The sequence below is a fragment of the Xenopus laevis genome, chromosome 9_10L, assembly GCF_017654675.1.
Source record: "Xenopus laevis strain J_2021 chromosome 9_10L, Xenopus_laevis_v10.1, whole genome shotgun sequence".
NCBI lineage: Eukaryota > Metazoa > Chordata > Amphibia > Anura > Pipidae > Xenopus > Xenopus laevis.
This window is the reverse complement of record NC_054387.1, coordinates 97,980,677-98,003,456: the sequence shown is the minus strand read 5'-3', so window position 1 is coordinate 98,003,456 and position 22,780 is coordinate 97,980,677. Positions and strand designations below refer to the sequence as shown.

General features: G+C 36.7%; 1 protein-coding gene across 1 annotated transcript in view; it reads right to left on the bottom strand.

Annotated features, from left to right (window-relative positions):
- The window catches only part of abat.L (4-aminobutyrate aminotransferase L homeolog), a 58,062-nt gene that overhangs the window by 20,038 nt on the left and 15,244 nt on the right, over positions 1-22,780 (bottom strand). Inside the window, 6 exon segments of the mRNA NM_001090159.1 lie at positions 442-522; positions 2,085-2,134; positions 5,118-5,235; positions 7,688-7,717; positions 9,234-9,331; positions 11,995-12,127. Of these exon segments, the coding sequence (NP_001083628.1) occupies positions 442-522; positions 2,085-2,134; positions 5,118-5,235; positions 7,688-7,717; positions 9,234-9,331; positions 11,995-12,064 (447 nt within the window). The 5' untranslated portion in view covers positions 12,065-12,127.

The window sequence follows — 22,780 nt, the reverse complement described above, 5'->3', positions numbered from 1 at the left end:
AGCTTAAAAGCATTTTCATTAGAGCAAGATTGTCGCCCAGAAGAAGAGGCGATTAGTCGCCAGGCGATAAAATCTCCCCGAATCTCCTCGTGTGAACTAACCCTAAAAAGAGCTGGAACTAGGGGGGTCGTCTGGGAAATTTAGAAATTGTTTATTGCGGTTTTATTATGCAAACCTAAATGTGGCAATCTTTATAATAAAAAAATAATCAAAAAAAAAAAAAAAGGATCATAAGGGGAAGTTAAGCCACTGCTCTATGAGCTGCTGCTGTGGACTTATTCCCCCCCCCCCAATTTAAAAGCTAACATTTCTACAGTCTATTTCTATAACGTCTATACATTCAAAATAGTTACATTATGCATGCACATATGTAAATCATAAAGGAATATTTTATTGTTTATTAAAAGTACAAAGCTACTTTGGGCCTCCCAGACTATTTACCGACAGTAAGGAATCCTCCAGCTTCTCTGTGAAGTTCTCTGGTGGCAAGATGCCAAGTGCTGGTCTGTTAACAAAAGTGCTCTAAAAATAAAATAAATAAAATAATCAATCAATCAATAGCTTATAAAGAGATTTTATGAAACACAAGGAATTAATGAAAATCAGTATCAGTACCAGTGAAACTATTTATTGTGCAAATGGTGCTTTTTTGTCATAAAATAAATTAAATAAACTCTAATCTCGTTATAATGCTTATTCACACCAAGAGATTAGTACATTTTGCATTGAGATGGTTTGAAATATGTTTCTTTGTATTCCCACAGGCAGCATGTATCTGAAGCGGATATCCACCCCAAAACAGCTTTTTGTGTATAAAATAAATTGTAATTCTATGAATACATTACACATGAGAACATTTCAATGGTTTAAAATGCATTTGTAAATGTGAAATTAAAATCAGTATCTTTCATTCTCTGCACCCTTGTTCTGACTCCTGAAGCAGTGCTGCAAACTATTAAAATATTTAATTAAATGATTGCTGAAAGGTTTTAGAATTTAAATTTTTCTTTCAATATGCCAAAAAAGCAGTTTTTGGGTATAAATGTAGTTGTATTTAAAAGCAGTATTTGCTTATTTTTAATTCTTTACGTTCTCTAGATGTGACTAGTGCAACAATACAGCAGAAGTCAAGTCTCCCCCAACTAGCAGGATTTCACCACATTGCAGTAGAAATACAAAAGCTAAACAGATATGGCTTTTATCAACAATAACATTTTCTAATATTGTTTGAATAAATGTATACTAGAAACCTGCTTAGAAGTTGTATTTTGTCTTTTTATGCAAACCCACTTTTATGTACATGTCCTCAAATTCTAGCCTAATACATGTAATGCCTACAAATATTCCTGTGTGACAAAGCCCAGATACACAGCATGATGCCCTGTTCCGAGAAAATGAACTCTTTTATGGATAGGCCACAAGCATGTTGGGTAAGAACAAAGATAATGAACAACATTCCTCTATTCCTTGGCCTTTTGTATGTGACGAACAACCAAAATATAAAGCAAATTATGATTTACATGAAGAGGAGGGTAAAGCTCTGCTATGGCCATGCATTGGATTTGTGCCAATTTACACCAATAAGCAAATTAATTTAGATTAGGTTTTACATTCATTTAAAGCTTGAGTGCAAATCTTGAACCTCTGCTCTCCTGTTCAGTTCACAGACGGTTTCCGAATGACATGGTAAAAATTTATAGTGCTTCCATAGTAGAATATCAGAATGAGAGTATGTGTGTCTGAAAACAGAGCGAAGTATGTAAGAAATATTCTGTTACTAGGAGGCGGCGTTATACTACCAGTTGGAAAGGATTCGTGGAGATTCCCAGCATTCCAACTACTTTCCCCAGCACATTTTTAATCTCAGCGCTCCCTCCACTTAAACTTAACTTCCACAAATGCATTTAAACTTCTCAACTCCGCCAATGGGTAACAGAGTATAAGAAGCGTGACGGATGCTAAAGGAAAAATGAGCAGCAAGGGTTCTGCAGCAGGTTACCTCTCCCTGAGCTACAGCACATTTGTATTTACTCTAATTAAGAAAATGCTGCAGATAGAGGACATGAATTATTTGTTGCACTTACCAAATTCTGTGGTTGTTGCAGAACTTTTATAAGGGCGGGATGATTATAGCCTGAAAAAATAAAGATGTTTACATGTTAAGCATTTCACTAGAAGTCCAAACATAGAAAAGAATGATGTTAGGAAATTGGATATCATGTAAACAGGCTGAAAGAGATCCGGTTCATAAATCACTGTCTCTAGGAAGGATGAGCAAGACGTATTATGAATTCCAAGAAAGAGAAGACAGAATAAGGAATTTTGTTCATTCTCCTCCTGACAATGTGAAATTTCTTTGCGATTCCAAAAAATGTCCGATTTGTAATCACAGCGGGCCATATCCATGTCCTATTTTCCTTATGGCAAATGCAGACAGAGCGTAGGCTCCACTGCTCATGTATGTATGTATGTATGTATGTATGTATGTATGTATGTATGTCTTATTTGTAAAGTGCTGTTAAGGAGCCGCAGCAGTGTACAGTGTATACACGTACAATAATATATATATATATATATATATATATATATATATATATATATATATATATATATATATATATATATATATATATATATATATATATATATATATATATATATATATATATATATATATATATATATATATATATATATATATTTATTTTTGAAAGCAGCTAGTAAGTTGCAGGTAAAACTTAGTCCCTTTTGTAAAATGTACAATGAAGCAATAGAATTCTTAATGAATCAGATGAAAATTAAGCGTAGGACTGGCCAGATATGGGATGACTTTGATGTAGTTGGCCAGCTTAAATATATTGCAATATATGGACAAACAATCCCTGTTTTGTTTAAAGGGTAAGGCATTTTTCAGTAGCAGTATGCACAAAATGTCTCTGTCTTAAATACCTGGGTGCCAGTCCAAATATAACCAATAAAGTAAATCCAGAGGTGACGGCACAGGAAAAAAAACAGTCCAATAGAGTGAAACCATGAGGGTTATATATTATCCACGAATAATAGAAAGTGAAAACCAACTGCAAATTGTCTCTGCAATTGCAAATGTATATTACTATGATACTTAAAGTTAATTTAAAGGGTGAACAACTCCTTGAAGTCACATTTTTAGCATGTTCGACAGGCCTAAGGGCCATCTTATTAAATAATAGGACAATATCTGCAATAAAAAATTATTAACTGTGTGGATGTTGATGTCAACTTCAAGCTGTAGATTGGAATGAGGTCATGATGAATCAAGGAAGTTATTTCACAAGCCATTTAACGGATTTTTCCAATGAAACATATTTGTTTATCCGCACATTAACAGACCTTCCTAATCTGCACTTTATTCAAAAGGCGCTGTGTTAAGTCTTAAGCCGGCTGAGAAAAAGTCAGTTATCTCCGATCTGATGTACACATGGAAACTGATTAACGGTCAGGACTGCAGATTTTATTAAACCGAGTTCCTAGACAATGGTTTTAAACAGGGGCAATCCTGGCATAATTGTGCTCTCTGCAGTTTGAAAAAATTCGGCTCTTGTAGCGGCATTCGGCTCAAAGTACCAGTAGAGGCATTTTTGCCACTCCTGGTATCTAGTGGCGCGCTGTCGCTTGAGGTGAGTTTCTCAACTCCCTCGTTTTAAAAAACTGTTACTTCAAGTTACAGTTAGATCAGTGAATGGCACACAGAACATGACAAAATAGTGGCTCAATGTGTAAAATGGGCAATATTTACTGAAATGCTACTAAATGCCAGCTGCTTGATACTATTTTCCGATTAGAAACAACAGATTACATGCAGATCAAACGAGCAACTACTGGTATAGTTTGGGCTTTTGTTGGTGTAAAGTTTCATTAGTTTTCAGGTCACACAAATCCCTTATCTCTGTACAACAGACTACCATTAATAATCTGTCTTTTATGATAAATATGGCCAGGTTGCTATGTGCTGCCAGATTTCTATTTGTACGGAGAATTCTATAATGTGAAGGTTATCTCAAGCCTTTTAAAGCGAAGGGTGCAGAAATGCAGAAATACTTACACTTTCATTAGAAAAGGATTTATCACTTAGAATACGATCAGAGACATTTAAGGAATATTTATGGCTGTTAAAGGACCAGTCACTGTGTAGAAAGAAACTATGGTTTCTTTCTGCACAGTAAAAATAAATATTTTTTTATTTGCTAGTACCTCCTTAAAAATCTTAACCCAGAATATCCATTTTCCATATCTATATATTGTATTCATGGGACTATAAAGGGTTTTGGGGGTGCATACAATGAGTATGGTTTCAACTTGCAGGACCTGGTATAGAAAGTCTTATTTATGAAAAAATTGATGCACTATTCATATTCTGGAGTCTCTGGTTCTGTTACTAATGACCTGTGAGGGGGGAGGGATTTCTAATTGGCCCAGGGATTGTAGTTTCTGTCCATAGAATAGATTGTAGACGGGAGCAGGTAGGAAGTACCCTAGCTACGGTTCAGTCATTTTATAATTAAATAAAAGATTCATTGAAGATCAGTGATTCTTAAAATTACTTTTTATTTAGGATTGCAGTTCAGCTTCCTAAAACCACTACTTTGTGAGGGCCCAGCTAGGAAAGAGGGTGGCAGCTGGAAGAAGGTATTAGCATCAATAAAGAGTTACCCGGGTTTGTGTGCATGTCCTATAACCCCCTACCATGGCATCTTGTAAGAGAGAGATCAACAGATGCAAAGTTACTGAAATTACTACTGTAAAATTTAAATTGTGGGTGAATTTCCTTTCAAAATGTTCAAAATCATTGTGACCATGAAAAACCGTATTCTCTACACAACCAAATAGCTAATGCACAATCTTACAGAGTAAGGTAATCAGTCTACCCAAGTTTGCTCACGTATAGAAGCCAATCAGATATTTGTTTTCAAAAAGCTGACCAGAAAATGCTACCTGCTGATTGGTTGCTATGGGTTACTAGGCAAGTAGTACATTTACAGACAGCAGAAATCACAGAGACAGGCAGCCGCCAATGCCTATGCATGGAACCTGCACAAAAACCCCTAAGCCAACAGCAGAAGTATATTTTTCCTACTTACCAATCGGAATGGATGATATTTGTGAGTACAAATCTAGCATTCGGTTTCCATCCACATCAACAAGGTAGTTGCCTCTGCTCTCTTCATAGTTGCAAAAGAAGTGTACAGCTTCAGAATTCTAGGTGAAAAAAAAGTTTTATTACAGGCAGATTATTTCCCCATTTTAAAAGTTATATAACTATGCTATAGTACACTGCTCAGAGAATAGGCTCATTAAAAAAATATTGCTAGCAATGATAAAAACAAATGCTGTGTCATCTTGTGGAATATTTCTGCTTATTGATACTGCAAACAATTAAAATGGGATTCAACAGACTGATTAGGGGCCTTTCTCAATAAAAACAATAAAGGACAAGACAGCGAAGATTTATAAAAAAGTTCACCTGTTTATAATTTGCTGCTATATCAAGTGTTCAAGGTTAACAGACTTCCATTAAGTGGCACCCTGCTTCATCTTTCTCAGTTTCAGAGAGCATAAACATTCATGAGAAAGGAAAGAAAGCCAGCGTAAACCCATCTTTAGATCTGCCCCCTTTGATCTCACCAGCTAAATATGCATTAAAATGCAAATAGCGATTACCTTATTATAATCCATCATTGTTAGACACAAGTGACTTTTTGGCTCAATCTTATCTCAGTTAAAAGGATGTATCCACCAAACCCATTCTTGTTATAATATCTCTGGGATTAATGCAACTACTAGCATTGGTTCATCTCCAAAATCTCAATTCTTAAAGGAAAACTATACCCCAAGAACAAAGTAGGTCTCTAAAATTATATTGCATAAAAGCAGCTCATATAAAACTTTGCTTCATTTAAATAAAATTTTTTATAAAAAACAAAACAAAACTTTTGCAGTATGTGCCACTGGGTAATCCTAAATAGGAAATTGCCATTTTAAGTACTAATAGCCTTCTCGTGGGATCATACGTTACGGCACACACAAACCATACATTTTAGGTCACATGAGCCAATTACTGGACAAAGTTCTGTCATTTACTCCCACACTTCTTCCTGTTACAGTTAGAGCTGCATTATTTCTGGTCAGGTGATCTCTGAGGGAGCACAAAAAACCATCACAAAAGTGTGTGTGTGTGTGTGTGTGTGTGTGTGTGTGTGTGTGTGTGTGTGTGTGTGTGTCCCAGTTTGGTAAATTCTTTGATATTAACTGTTGGTTAAGTATTCATTCTGTGGGTATAGGCCTGCTCCACTCAGAAGTAAACTACAAAAGACTGAGAGAGAACACAGAATTGGTGCAGTTGTGGGTGAATCATGGAAAAACATCTGGCACGTCACAACTAATGTGCTGACAAGACCAAACACAGCAATCTTAACTATACTCCTGGGATTCTGTACTCAGTTTGGTCAAACGCCAGTGCTGTTCAGTGTCCCTCCAGTGAGGAGTGAGTTTCATTAAGGTATATGGTACAGGTGCAGAACTTACTAGCAAGGGTACACTTACTAGACACAGGTCAACCCTGGCTTATATTTTTGTCAACTTTCTGTCATCATTTAAATGTAGTCAGAAAGTCTTCTTTATAAACTCAGCCAAAAATTACAGTTTCATTTACATTATCCCCTTCAGACTATGTCGTTTACTATTAAGAAATCTTATTGATTGGATTACATTATAATTATTGATTTGATTATATTATTTTTTTTTTAACTTTATTTGAATTTTCATTTTTATGTCAAATTATACATACATTCTCCTTTTATATTCTAAGGGGAGCAGAGATTTCACAAATGTTCTCTTGATTGGCATACAATTGGTAGAGCGAAGAGGCCTCATGAGTTGTTGAACATCCCATCAAGAGAATGATAAGTTGTATGAATCAAATAATGAAAATTATAGAAAGGAAAGGGTTCAAATTAAAGGAGAAGGAAAGCTACGGAGGCATTTTATTGCCAATAGATTAGCTGCAATAGTGCAAGCTAGAATGCTATATTTATTCTGTAGAATGTTTTACCATACCTGAGTAAAAAGCTCTAGAAACTCTCTGTTTGTTTAGAATAGGAGCTGCAGTATTAATGTGGTGTGACATCACTTCCTGCCTGAGTCTCCCTGCTCTGGGCTCAGATTGCAGTAGAGAAGGGAGGGGTGGGGGGGGAAGAGGAACAAACTGAGCATGCTCTTGCCCAGGGCAATGAGGTTTAAGCTGAAAACAGGAAGTCTGATACAGAAGCCCATGTGTACACAATAGAAGGAAAGAAATGCTGTGTTTCTTTTAACAGGGGACTCAGAGCAGCACTACTTTGAGGGTTTACTGGTATATTTAGATGGACCTTTCTGATAAGGCTTACTTAGTTTTAACCTTTCCTTCTCCTTTAAAACATAGAAAATATAACCAAACAAATATATAAAGAAAATATATAGTACATAAAAACCTGAGGAATAAAAGAAAAAATTTTTTGAACTGTCTGAGCCCGGGGATTGTTTGGATAAAGGAGAAACTTGCCTCCAGTCATTATTATTAATCTTAAGCAATAGTCATATGATTGTTATTAACCGACAGTATTTAATAATGCCAATGTTTTAATTACAAAAAAAAGCAGATGTTGAAACTTACTTGTATTTTACTAAGTTGTTTAATCAGCTCCTAAAAAACAAAAGATCAGTTTTAAGGAAATTGTAGCTTTCCAAAATGACTACAGTGTGGCAACATAGAAATAAGCTTTTGTACATGAATGGAAGCACCTGTAGTAAAGAATGTAGACTGTACTGGGGCAGGGACTAAAGCAATTGATTACACATTATTTGCAAAAGCAGAATACGTATTGCTTAGAACTATATAAATGATGGAATAATAATAAGAACCATCACAAACAGTGCTAACGTGGCATTCTGAACATTAAAATCTAAAGGCTCCCTCTCTGGGAAAATGGAGGAAATCAAAACCTCCTGGCCTGAAGCTATTCATTAATTTGAACTGCCTACAGCAGACACTGGCACTTACAGTTGTGGATAACTTGGGAACACTCACTTTAGCCAGTGCCACAAACCTAATCGTTCACAGAATTGTTAATTGCACTACACAGGACATTCTGTAATACAAAACGTGAAAGGTCACCCAAGTGCAAAAATCATTTGGGCTGAGGCAATTCATCAGATTTCTTCTACAGGTAGATTACTGCAAGCAAATAGCTGCTGTTTTAGTTAAGGCACATTGTATATGTATTTATGTTGCTAGTGCTCCCTGTAATCCAGTACAGGCTATATTTAGTTTTGTAGCCAGAATTTGGCCTCAGAGCATATCTTTTTAAATATAGCTGGACAAAGGTTCATAATATACAGACAGCGCTGTTTCTATGGCTCCTGCTATGCCCACCCCTCCCTTGCTTACCATTCTTCCGCTAGAGGGGTAAAGGGGGGGGGTTGCATCATTAATGCAGAGAGTGCAATTGCACTCTTGTACTAGAGTTCAATTTTTGGTCTAAAAAACAGAAGTTTGGCTCTTAAAGTTACAAGGAGCAGCTTTTTGCCCTAACAATACTGCCCTGCCACTTAGCTGGCCAAAACAAGCAAAAATCACTTGGTTTACCAGTGTATTGCCATTTTAAAAGAAGGAAAGTAATTTTTACTTGGGGATGCCAAAAGATAGGCACCCCCAAGTAATAGCAATTACTATCCAGACACCTTGGGCCAGTGCTCATATCAGAAGAAAACTGCATCAGCCCGGGGTTATTCCAGCGACCACCACGGAGAGATCCTGCTTCTTTCTTCAGATTTCTGGGGGCAGATGCATGCACAGTAGAATGAAATAGCTGGCTTTTTCATTAAAGTTTGGCTTTTCGCTGTACTGAGCATGCGCAGCTACGAGAAGAAAGAAAAAGCAGGAATACGATCCCTCAGTGGCGCTTGCTGGCATAATCCCAGGCCGGTGCAGTTTTCTTCTGATAAAAGCACCGGCCAGTGGTGTAAGTAAATGCAATCACTAACTTTTGGCACCCCCAAGTGTAAAAGGACTTTCCTTCTGCTTTAAGATTATGTCCCACAGGGAGATTAGATGCCTCCTTTATTACTTTTAAGATAACAACAAAACCTACTACAGTCATCTACAAATATCATACACGGCTATCATTAAAGCTGTTGCTTAAAAAAAAAAAATGTTTTACTTTTGATCTTGGCCCTGGGACTTCTGTCTTCATAAGAGGACCATCATATTCAAAGTCAACATTTTTCTTCGCTGCAGCTTGACTGACATATCTAACACCTAGAATAAAAAATAAATGTATTACGATGTCCAGACCATATACCAAAAGCATCAAAAAAGGGGAAAAATATGTACATACCCCATACTATTAAAAAGACAAAAACTTAGTTGCACAAGAGATGAAACTATTTCACTGCTGTTGTTTTGAAGCACAATGCAACAGGGAATTGTTAATGTGTCTCTAAGACACAGAAAATTATAGTACAACACACATTTTGGGATACACTATATATAAAAAATGGAGTAATTACCACATCTTTTCAGTGCCCACATTAAGGCAAATCGTGGCTGAATGGCATAGCAGAAGGATATATTTTATGCCATAGGAAGGCTTTATCTTCAAGCATATGTATTAACTGTGTGTCAAAAAAGACTTTTGGGCAAAGTGTGCAGTCTAGATTTTAGTCTAGATTTCCTTTAACCTGCTCTGAAGGCATACAACCAAACAATCTATTAAGCGTCTATAATTTTTCCTCATTTTAACAGTGGCTCAACACTGGTACAGATGAGCAACAGAATTTTATTAGTAAAGAACAGAAATTCCAATGATTTCTATTGTTTTTCAGTTGTAAAAAAAAACAACCAAGTAAAAAAAATAAAAATAAACAAACAACAACAACAACAACGGAAATATAGTGGGGGGGGGGAAAACAAACAAAAAAAAAAAAAACACGCAGCTTACCTTAGCATGGAAATTGTTTAATAAAATATTGTAAAGAAAGATGTGGCTATTCTATATCCATTGGCTCAATATACTTCTCTTACTAATTATGGTAAAGAGACATGCATATCATAATGAACAAAAACAATTTTGCAAACATCTATAACAAACCCATGTCTGCCCAAGTTTTTTCTGTTCTGAGCAAGAGTTTTAGAGAAAAACCTATAGGGAACATAAATCCAAAGAGGGCTCCTCAAACAAACAAAGAATGGAAATGTTGGGTACAAACAATCAGAAAAACAGGATCAACTGGAAAAACTATGAAAACCCCATTAAGGTCATATATAAACATACAAAAACAAAGATCAGTCCCAATACCCTAGTTAATGGTTATGTGGAGAGGAGGAATACTGTATGTCTCCTGATGGCAGACACAATGGGTCCAAGCTTTAAAGGGGTTCATCTTTAAATTAACTTTTAGTATGATGTAGAGAGGGGTATTCCGAGACAATTTGCAATTGGTTTCAGTTAATTATTTGTGGTTTGAGTTATTTAGCGCCTCTCCAGTTTGCAATTTCAGACGTGTAGTTGCTATGGTTCAAATTCCCCTAGCAACAATGCACTGATTTGAATAAGAGACTGGAATATGAATAGAAGAGGGCCTGAATAGAAAGAGGCCTAATAAAAAGTAGCAACAACAATACATTGTAGCCTTACAGAGCATCTGTTGGGGTGGGGTCAGTGACCCCCCATATGAAAGCTGGAAAGAGTCAGAAGAAGGGAAATCATTTAAAACTACAAAAAATAATGGAGACCAACTGAAAAGATGCTTAGAACTGCCCATTTTAGAACATACTAAAAGTTAACTTATAGGTGAACCCCCCCTTTATTGTTATTGTAAGTATTCAAGATAAATATTTGTCATTTTCATTGATCATTATAGTAATCAATGTTTTAAATGGTAAATTGGGAGAGAAGAAGTGAGCGAGGGTTTGGCAATGGTCTGCTTAGCAGTAATAAACGTAAAGGGCATCAGTCTTCAAGAGCTATTGTTTGTACTCTTATATTAAGGATGGCCATCCAGGGGTCTTTGCTAAAAATAAATTGGGATTACAGATTCTATGAGTCTGAAGACTGTACACAAATCATTTTATTATATCCAGGATAAATGCAGTGACCTACATAAAAGCCAATTACAAATAATGATGTTCCTTCATCCTCCTAAACTAACTCTGGCCGGGGGGTTACATATATTATTCGATTTCCTTTGGTGGCAATTCAGTGTTGCTAATTTTAGATAACAGAGGGTTTTATCTTGATGTAAACAGAATTAAATGAAAATGTTAAAGTAAATCCGTTCTTAAAGGGCTTCCGGCAATTCTGACAGATAAAATGCTACCCACTGAGGTCTAGGGAAGGAAGATGCAAGAGTCTGAGACTACCCTGTATCCACATTGGTGATATGCTTTACACTGACCCAGATTTAATTTGATGAGACACTTATTTTGTGGTTTAGCACTTGAAACCTCATTTGAAGTCTGTGGGAAAATCTAGAATTGAATTCAGACACGAGTTTACATAATCATATTAAATCTGGCCCATTGTGAAATAACTGCAAAAGATAAGCTCACACTTATGCGATATACTTCATGCTGCATTCATTTTGTGTTTTGTAACCTGAACTACATGGCTTTACTTGTGAACAAGACACTTCTATTCTAGTTAGTGCCTGTCGACTTTACAGCCTGTACATCAGTTTTCTGAAAACCGGATACACAGAAAGATAGATTTTTCTTCATATGGATATTTATTTCTCTTGGATACACCTGGGCCATTATCCCCCCAATATTGAGAGTGCATTAAAATCGTTACGTTATTTGTACTGTTTGAACTTGATGGAGTTTATGTTTATTCAACTCTAATTAACTATGTAACTATGCAATTCTAACTAACTTTCAAATACACATTTAAATGTACTTACATCTCAACACAGTATACTTACATGGTACAAGTAGCCTGGTGTTTTGTTGCAGATTGAGAGTCACTTGACGTGCAAGTAGTACAGAGGCCATTTTCCCCAATTCTCAGACACTTGAAGGACAGGCTTCGGCAACCAGTCCAGTGCCCAACTCTTTCTGTGTTTTAAAATATATAAACTTTATAAGACCTTGGATTGCAGCTTTCATGTTGCAACACAAACATTACCTACACTATAGTATTATAATGGTTTCCCATTATTTCAAGTTAGGCCGAGGATAATAAAGCAGAGGACCTTGACCTTTCCTGAACACATGCTCCCTGGGTCAGCCTTGGTACAAACCCAACTCAGTGCCCAACTGACCAATGCTAATTATAACACTAATAACATACAATGTAGGTTCAAGTGTCAGTTTCACAAAGTTGCATTTTTTATAAAGTCAAAAAGAGGCAGCACGGATCCCAAAGCCTTCTACTTCCCAGTGGAGCACTGCTTTATGGCATCATATTTTCATTAATTTTCTAATTAAACAGGCTGGCACAAACTGGACCATCAAAACTAAATTGGTGCAACTGAAAATTAGTTTATTCAAAGAAGATACATCTCTCCATAGCGGTAGATTAAATGCTGTCTATATTGTATTGCAGCGTGATCAGTGCAGAGCTTTAAACAGGACCAAATAATCAAATAGCTATTGTTGCTAGTACCTCCCCTTAGCAACCTAACCATTATTGTCATTATTAAACATATATAACCATTTTATCTACCGCTATGGAGAGAGCATGAAACCAGTCTGGACTCATATTTGTTACTTTGTAACATTATCAGTATTTCCGAGTATTTTGATACATTTAATAGTTGCGAGTGAGATTAACAACTGTTGCAAAGTTTGTTTTTAAGTATTCTCGCTTAAACAAGGGATGTTTTAACAGTGATATGATTATCTGTATTTCTTACTATTTCTTAAGTTTAGTATTGATGTATTTTGAGTTATGCTATCTATCACTATTTATATGTGCCCTTTGATAGATCTTCAAATACTTTGTTCTTGTAGAAAATGTATTTTAGGGCCACAAAATTGAGAAACCAAAGAAGTATTCAAGTGTACCTTGTAATTTCCTTGGTGGACTGGCTGCCAACATATATTTTCTTTCTAACAGACAAATATGGAAAATAATATTTCAGCATGGATGATGTTCTAACTACGAACTGCCATCTCTCAAAGTTTATTTAAAAATGTATGTATGCATGCATGCATGTATATATGTAATGTTGATGCTAGCCACAGTGGAATAAAGACTTTATTGATACAAAAATACCAGGAGTGCACTACCATACTTTGTGTGTACGTGTGTGTATGTGTGCGTATATATGTGTGTTCCAGTTTTACTTGGAATTATGCAAAAAATGTTAGTCAAGTTTTTTTACTTTATTTACATTCACTCATACACAGCATAAAAGCTAATTTTGGAGATACGTATGTGCAATTCAGTCAGTGTTGTGTTGCACCTGAAGAGTGATCTCTTTCATGCCAAAAAGCATTATAGTTATTACAAATATAACAGTAGTAATAACTATAATCTCTGGCATTTTCTTTTATCCAATTTGAATAAACAGAGCAACTCGTCTACAAAACCTGCAAATATAAAGTAAAATAATGCTGTTCTGATTCAAGTAGTTTCAGAAAAATATGTTGGCATACAATGGCTCTGAAGCAGCACAGGGAGGCTTTATTTTGGATGATTTTGCAGCACATAAAAAGGCAATGAAATGCTCTCAGAGGGAGACCAATCACAAAGCATTTTCCCTGAACTGAAATGTTAACTAAAACCAAAAAGAAACCGCCTGTTCAGTCAATTTGACCCTGTCAGTGTTAGTCATAAATCATCAACCAGCCATGTTGATACATTTGCCTGTGTGTTTAATAGACCAAAGGTTTAGATTAAAAAAAAAAAAGCAGAGTTTACACAGAGGATCCAGATAAGAGCTGATTAAAGTCTATCATACAAGTATAATTTAACCACAATGCAGTAAAAATCAAAGTTTTTAGCATGGTGCCAAGTGCACTATGGCCCAGAGTTTCAACCAGCATCTCCCTCTGCATACTCAAAGTCCAAAATTCCATTTAGAAAAGCTTAGTCAATGAATCCCTAAATCTATGGGAAACCTTCTCTAAGCACAAGCTTGTGAAACAAATCTACTATAACTTACCTACAAGTATCAACAGTCACAGGAGTTACAGCAGTTTAGTTTAAAGGAAAGCTACTAAGGCAGGTTATTGCCAATATATTAACCATAATAGTGCAAGCTGGAACGCTATATTAATTCTGCAGAATGCTTTACCATACCTGAGTAACAGCTCTAGAAGCTCTTAATTTTTGTTTAGGATAGCAGCTGCCATATTTGCTTGTTGTGACATCACTGCCGGAGTCTCTCCCTGCTTACTCATAGCTCTGGGCTCAGATTACAGCAGATAGGGGAGGAGACAGAGGAGAGGAGCAAACTGAGCATGCTCAAGCCCTAGCCCTGGAGGTTTAAGCTGAAAAAAAGGAAGTCTGATACAGAAACCCATGTGTACACAATAGAAGGAAAGAAATGTGGTGTTTCTTTTGACAGAGGACTCAGAGCAGCATTACTTTGAGGGTTTACTGGTATATTTATATAGACCTTTCTAATTAAGTTTACTTAATTTTAGCCTTTCCTTCTCCTTTAAAGCACAGACCTCAGCTGGCAATAATGTGGCATTTGTTTAATTTAAGATGATTTTCGGTCACAATTATAAGATTTGAAGTACGTTTTTTTTTTACCCTCATCAACAAACAAACCTGAAAAGCAGCCAGTCACAACATTTAGCCAACAGCTGGATTAACTGTACAAAACTAATCTAGGGGAATCTCATCTATGGCACACACATGAATCACTGCAGGTACAGACAACATTTAACCCATTAAATTGTAGAAATATATATTGAAGCCACATGCTTGCTTCAGTGGATAAGTACTACCAAAACATGCTTGGTAGCTGCTCTTATTTAGGATAAAGCCACATGGGGGCCGAAACCCACTAGCCGAAATCAGCTGGCTGATTTCTGTCCTACTGCAGGCAGTAGCCTTCTCATCGAAGAACCAAAGGGTCTGCATTTTGACCAGAAATCTACCAAGGCACAACTAGGGTTGCCATCTGGCCGGTAAAAATGATGGTTGATCCCAATGTTATTTATAGGGAAAAAAAAATTATATATATATATATATATAGGAAGGCCGGTATTTTTTTCCAGAAAAGGTGGCAACCCTAGGGTTATGTTGGATGCAGGTTTGGAGAGGGTCAATTTTTTTCTCATCTGCTCATCACTACATATTTTGTCCCTGTTCCTCTTTAAGAAACTACATGATGCTTGGATGACAAAATGCTCAGAATGATTGCACTTTACAGTGCAGCCCACCAGCCAACAAAACACCCACTAACATAGTTCTTAAAAACATTACTGTCTGTTTGACTAATAAATACCACCTTTTAAATCTACAGGAAAAAATAATATTTCAATTCCGAACGGTTATTCATTTGCACTAATTACTCCATAACAAACTGACACTTGCTGTTCTTTACAGTGGACTGTGAAGGTCACAAAAGGAGAAAACGAGTGAACCGGAAAGAATATTGATCATTGTGCCTGGAGGAAACATACTATCAGCAATCTCCCTCTGGTAATCTGTATTCAGGTGCTGAAATTGTTGTTCACAGCTGCAGAAAAGCTATTTAACTCAAAACAATGAAATGCTTCAGAAGATTGCAGTAGAGGAGACATATTGCAGATAGGTTGCATTGTCCCCCTCCCCCTAGAAAACTGCTGATACACAGATCTTCCGTTGAAAATAATATTGCAATCAAAAAAAGTGTTGGATTGAGTAGATACATTATTTAGGAGAAAGGAAAGTTTAAACCGATCTGCTTACATGTTTACAATGCAGTAAAACAAATCTATTTTTAAAGGTCTACTAACTAACTAACCCATAATAAAGGTTTCTGCAGTTTACTAATCTCCACTAATATACTCCCTTTCTTAAAAGTGAAACACAAATCTTTCATAAATCTTGGTTTTTTTTTGTAGACCACAAGTTGTCTAATTTTAGGCAGTGTCAATCTGTGGCTACTAAAGCAAATAAAGTTCTGTCTTGCATAAAAGAGGGCATTAACTCAAGGGATGAAAACATAATTATGCCTCTTTATAGGTCCCTGTGAGGCCTCATCTGGAGTATGCAGTGCAGTTTTAGACTCCAGTCCTTAAGAGGGATATAAATGAGCTGGAGAGAGTGCAGAGACGTGCAACTAAATTGGTTAGAGGGATGGAAGACTTAAATTATGAGGGTAGACTGTCAAGGTTGGGGTTGTTTTCTCTGGAAAAAAGGCGCTTGCGAGGGGGACATGATTACACTTTACAAGTACATTAGAGGACATTATAGACAAATGGCAGGGGACCTTTTTAACCATAAAGTGGATCACCGTACCAGAGGCCACCCCTTTAGACTAGAAAAAAAGAACTTTCATTTGAAGCAACGTAGAGGGTTCTTCACAGTCAGGACAGTGAGGTTGTGGAATGCACTGCCGGGTGATGTTGTGATGCTGATTCAGTTAATGCCTTTAAGAATGGCTAGGATGATTTTTTGGACAGACATAATATCAAAGGCTATTGTGATACTAAACTCTATAGTTTGTATAGGTATGGGTATATAGAATTTAATTAAAAGTATGGAGGGGTGTGTGTATGGATGCTGAGTTTCATTTGGAGGGGTTGGACTTGATGGACTGTCTTTTTTCAACCTGATTTAACTATGTAACTATATAACAATTATTGCAAAAAAAAAAAAAAAAAATAGGACTATCTAGTGTTACATTTTCTATACATCCCTATAGTACTTTAACTATACAACCACAGACCCATGGATAAATTTTGCTCATAAGGGTCATCTAAAACTCCTAATACCTTAGGAGAGCACTGTACAAAACAGTGTATACAGTATTTGAGATAGCTGACAAGCAGTCCACCTACTACTAACAGTTAAATACAATTTGTTAACTAATAACTGACCTCCAGGAAAATAATTTACCACCTCAGCCAATACAAAACTGAATACTGTATATTTATTAGTTGGTGCTCCTCCATTTCCCTGGTGTCCTGCATTAAACTTGTAATCCTGCCCCATTGTAAACTCTTGCTATTTTTCCCCAATGATAAAATGGTTCCTAAAAACTGGGTCCACATTCTAAATGTTCTGGCAGATATTAGCATAATTTGGGCAATGCTCCTGACCCTTCTGAATACCCATAGTTCAGGCCCTGCAGGTTTCTTCCTTAAACAGTAATTATAAGGCAACTAAAATTCATTAGTTGAACAATTGGCCACAATACTAATTCCTAGACTCAGTGGATCCCAGTTAAAGGGCATGTAAAGTCAAATAGAATAAGGCTAGAAATGCTGTATTTTGTATACTAAATATAAACATGAACTTACTGCACCACAAGCCTAATCAAACAAATAATTTATGCTTTCAAAGTTGGCTACAGGGGGTCACCATCTAGTAACTTTGTTAAACATCTCTGCAAGACTAAGACTGTGCACATGCTCAGTGTGGTCTGGGCTGCTTAGGGATTGTCATAAACAAAGCTGCTTGAGTTCTGCATGGCTGGTAAGTAAGGCCGGGGCTCCCCCTGCTGTTCATAAGTATGATTGTTTCCCTGCTCAGCAGTTAGGGACCATCTGACAATTCCTATCCACAGCAGTAAATGAAGGGAGAATTTCACTGCATACAGTCAAGTTTCTTATAAAAACTGTACACATTTTCTAATTAAAGTGTATTGGAGATAGGTTTCTTTTTCATTAAAAATAGTAAAAATGGGATTTTATTTTTTTGCCTTTACATGCCCTTTAAAGAAGGCAAAGAAAAAAAACTCCTAGTAACTTACTAAATATAGATTTCTTGAACACTGCCTTTAATGAAAAAAAGTTATATAACCGCTTCAATAATGCAAAACAAGGAAAAAGTACACAGTTTCTATCTTCCTTTAGGTGTTCATATAATTATTCTATAACTGTAAAGTGATAAGTGCACTTTTGCTGTGTTATGGCTCCACTGGTTATGAATAGACTGGTAATGAACATGTTAAAGGATGCATAGTATCTAAAGGACCACATTTATGAATAATAAGATGATGTCTGGTCAATGCATAAATGCCATTTTCTGAATAGAAAATTAAACAATATATATTATGCTTATGAGAATGCTAAACTATAAGTTTATTTTAGCAGAATATACAGCAAGATTATGAATCAACACAGAAACACATGGGAGCTCATTTGCAAACAGCAAATAAAGTACTAGGTGCATAAGGAAGCCATACACAAAGTATGAGCTCTCTGCTGCAGTGTTTGATATTTATTCGATATGGACCAGGTATTAGGTGCAGGGTTTCCACTGCGCACTGTGATCATCTACTTTTTTACCTTCCACCAAATGAATTACATGCCTATGCTATATACTGTGATATATGCAATGATGCAGGACCAAATAATGAAAGATAAACAAAAAACGAGAAAAAAAAAAAAAGCCTATCCTATGGCAAAGCTTGTACTCCACTGGAAGACAACATTTTCCTGCCCCTCTTATACCGAACACAAATTACTTAAAGTAGTATATTTAAGGGTAAGTTAAAATTACACCCCCTCCCATATATTTAAATACACTGGTGAAATAATCAATACTATTTAGCGACCAGAAGGTATAAAATTTAAAGGCACCGGGGATGCCAACTTATTATGCACCCCACCCCCAGTGAATAAAGGTTACTTTTTCCCCAGGCACAGTCCAGTTCTGTAAAAAGATGCTATAAGCAAAAATACTGACTTTGTCTTCTTTCTGTGCCACTATTTAAGTTTGTACTCCTATGGATTCCCTGCATTACCAGGGAGGGTACATGTACAATTTTTCAGGTTTATTATGCTGCAAATGCAGACTTTGCAGTTTTATTCCCCCCCAGGAGTCACATTCAGGACACATCAATAAGGACCTGCAGGCTGCTCACCCAGATAGCAGATTAACTGAAGATAAAAAAAAAAAAAAAAAAAAAAATAGGCTTCAGATACCCGATTACAACGTACAAGGGCGTTCCGGATGCTTATATTGTGCAGAGAAAACACTGTCACTTTGGAAATGGAGGTAATTGCTGCACAGATTTTATAGCAGAGCTCACAGTCATAGCCACTTCTGTCACGTGATGGGCTCCAAGTGCCCTTTCTGCTGACAGCACTCAAGTAACAAGGGATGGAGATTACTGCGAGTTATGTTGCACTTGGGTGGGTAACAAATTAAAGTAGCCTGCTGAGACAATTATTCCTTCTATCGATTTCCCAAGATGCTGCTCAGAATCAATAAACTGCCATTAAAACCAAGTAATGGCCAAGAAGCCAAGTCCAATCCTCAGTCAGGAACAGAATGCCCACAGAAATCTTGTGTGTGACATGGGACAAGAGAGCATAAGTAAAAGAACATGGCTTTAATCTGAAATGGAATTTGACTCACAGCAGAATTAACTGAATCATTATGTGCATGTGCTTCTTTGGGTGAACAATAGTGTATAGAAAACTAAAGGGCTCACATTGGAACACAAGTATTGTATGCAAAATGCAATTTTTGGCATACGTTACCATGTTTTTTTACCCACAGTGCAAGATTTTCCCCAAAATTATAGCAGAATTGCATCCGTGCGATGGGACTAATGCAATTAAGCAGAAACGCTTAGGTGTTGGGATGTTGCAATCTCTGGCACTGGCTGTCCATATGACATCTCGTGCAGTAGAGGTAGCTCCAGAATTCCCCTGTGGTTAACAGTGTGATGATCTACGTATCTTCTCCCTGTCTGTATCACTAAAGCAACACACACACACACGGTATTTGTGTGAACTTGGACAAGAGCAGTTGCCAAAAGCAACCAATCAGAAATTAGTTTTAAACACTCTACTACAAGTTAGAAAATGAAGGGAAAGCACTTATTGGTTGCTATTGCCAACATCAACTGTGCAAGTTAGTGAGCTCCAGAACGGAGGTTTTATTCATGGAATACATTTTAATACATGGTTTCCCTTTCTTCTTGTTTACTAGTAAGATCAGGAGACTCCAAAGCAAAAAATGTTAAAAGGGATAACCTACAGTAAATAAAATTTGGCAAGGGGGGGGGGGGAATTAAGATTTATGCAACTTTTATATATATTTACACTGAACTAAAGTATGCATCCAGATTGTAGCTGATGTCCATGGTTTGTTTTTAACAAGTAGGTTTACACAAGGTATTAGTGTTCTTCCACAACCTGACTTTTTTTTTCCATTGCAAAAAATTCAAACATGCTGATCGCCACTGGTGCTTTGCAAATTGCTGACTCAGGGTGGAATCCGGCAACAACATAAAAACACAAAGCAGGAGGGGGAAAAAAAATAGATTAAGGAGTTCTGAAAAATTATTATACACAAAACAAAGAAAAATAAAATCTGTTAACCTGATTTATCCAATGCAGTTAATGAAAAAAATGTCACTAAAGGAAATATGTCGCTGTTTTTATTCCCACCAAATAAAATATATAAAAGACGAACATTTTTTCTCATTCTGTTAAAGCTCTATGCCAATACATGAACAGATTTGTTGTGAAATCATTTCAGTATTTACTGAAACCTGACCACAACAGCATATCAAATTATATAGCAAACACTACATAAACAATCTGTTAAAAGCACAAAACCGAGAGAAACATTTTTATTAAAGTGGGACAATACATTTAGTATTCTGGTGGCATTATAATAGATGTGGATTATCTCCCAGAACCAAATGTACCACACTTTGCTGTCCTGTAGAATTGGTGAATGGAATAACTTTTTGGACATTTTGAAAGTCATGATCTATTTTATATTATTTGTATTTAGCTATTTTGCATTTTTATTTTTTTTCTGTTAAATGCCCTCTGCAAGTGCTAGGTCACCCACATCAACAGTTTTTTGCTGCCAGCAAAGGTGGCAACTCTAATTTGTTATTTATTAAATTACAAATGCTAAAAACTCACATTTTCAAGATTTATTATACCCCAAGAATGGAGAAAGTCGGAATCCCAAAATCCAGCATCTCAGACATGTCTCTGTTGTATATAAGTCAATGGGAGAGGTCACTATCCTAATTGGAAGTTTCTCTGTTCTGTATTGATACATATGCCCCTTAGGGAAGGGCTACATGGACGTTTTCGTCGCGATCCGACATGCTGCGACAAGTCGCATGCGACAGAAATAAGGTAAGAGATAGAAATGCCGAATGAAGTTGCAGCAATGACAGTCGTGTTGCGTCGGATCGGGGTGTTTTGTCACAGTGTGCCGGATCGCGACGAAAATATCCATGTGGTCCTACCCTAAAAGTCAGTGTTAGGAAACACTGTGAAGAACGAGAGATAAGATCAGTGTAGGCACGACAGATCGGAGCAGTGTACTAAACAGAGCAGCCAGGGATAAAGTGGTTTGGCTAAAAAGGAATAGGAGCTTCCTGGAGTCATTCCCCATTGGGAGAATCTAACAATGCTAAAGCTGGCTAGTATTAGAGAGTATAATCACTGGTTAACACTTCTTCCAGTCCAGCGAAGTCCCACCTGAGAAAATGAGCCCCATGTAACACATGCTCTAATGCTAGTAACAACGGGCCAAGTCCCAGGTCCTTGAGAGTGGGCCATCGTCTAAATAGCATTACATCGCTTTATAGAAAATGCTCATCATTCCCATCATTTTAACCCTAAAGATGGCCACAGATTGGCCGATCCTCCATAGTATCTCCTGGGCACAAGCCAAGTGAAGAAACTCTATACAATTGGTCGAGCATATTTGCAGCTTCCTATACACAGCCCAAATGACTGGAGATGTAAGAAGTGAAGAGGAGTTGCTCATTCTCCTCATCTGCTATTGCCCTGTGTCATCACATACAAGCATTGTGTATCTGCAAGTAGCTGTCAGTTGGGTGCAAAAGCTCCTCCAGATATGGCATCTGTTGTCCTGGAAGGTCAGTCTGACCATTTTGCTTCAGACACATCAGAATACACAGATAAACTGAAGAAGTATTTTTTTCTAGAATGAAGGTAGAATGAAAAGCAGATACAGTATCAGGTACCCACTGGATGTATGCACAATTATGACCCAAATGATCACTAGATCGTTTGCATACAATATGGATATATTCTGTTGCTTATGAACAGGGCTCAACGTATATAAGTTGCCATGGAAACAGTGTAGAAGAGAGTAAGCTTTAAGGCTGGAAAGAGCAAAGCAGCGAGCTGGAAAGACTGAAATACTTTGCTTTTAAATTACCGTGACAGCACTTCCAATGAGCTATTGCATGGTTGTCATAGTAACCAATTGGGGAACTCTCAGTGGAAATCTGCAATTATTGAGGGTAGTGGGGCTTGAAAAATCAAACTTTCCTATTTCAATAATCACCTGACTAGAGTCACTTTAAACGGAACTCCATCCTAATAATTAAATAATACAGTTTTTCTTAACAAATGAACCAGTAATTCGAAAAAAACATTTTAACATAACGTGGCATTTTTTTAAAGTTATGTGTCAAGATTATTTGCTCCTGAAAGCAGAAAGCCAGAGTCAAAGACAAAAATACATTAAAGTGGATGTCCACCAAAAATGTTTTTTTTTATATGCATCTCTTCAGGTCTGGACTGGCATTCCCATTACAATGAGGCCCAAACAGGTCCCAGCAGCCCACTAAATAGTGACTTTCT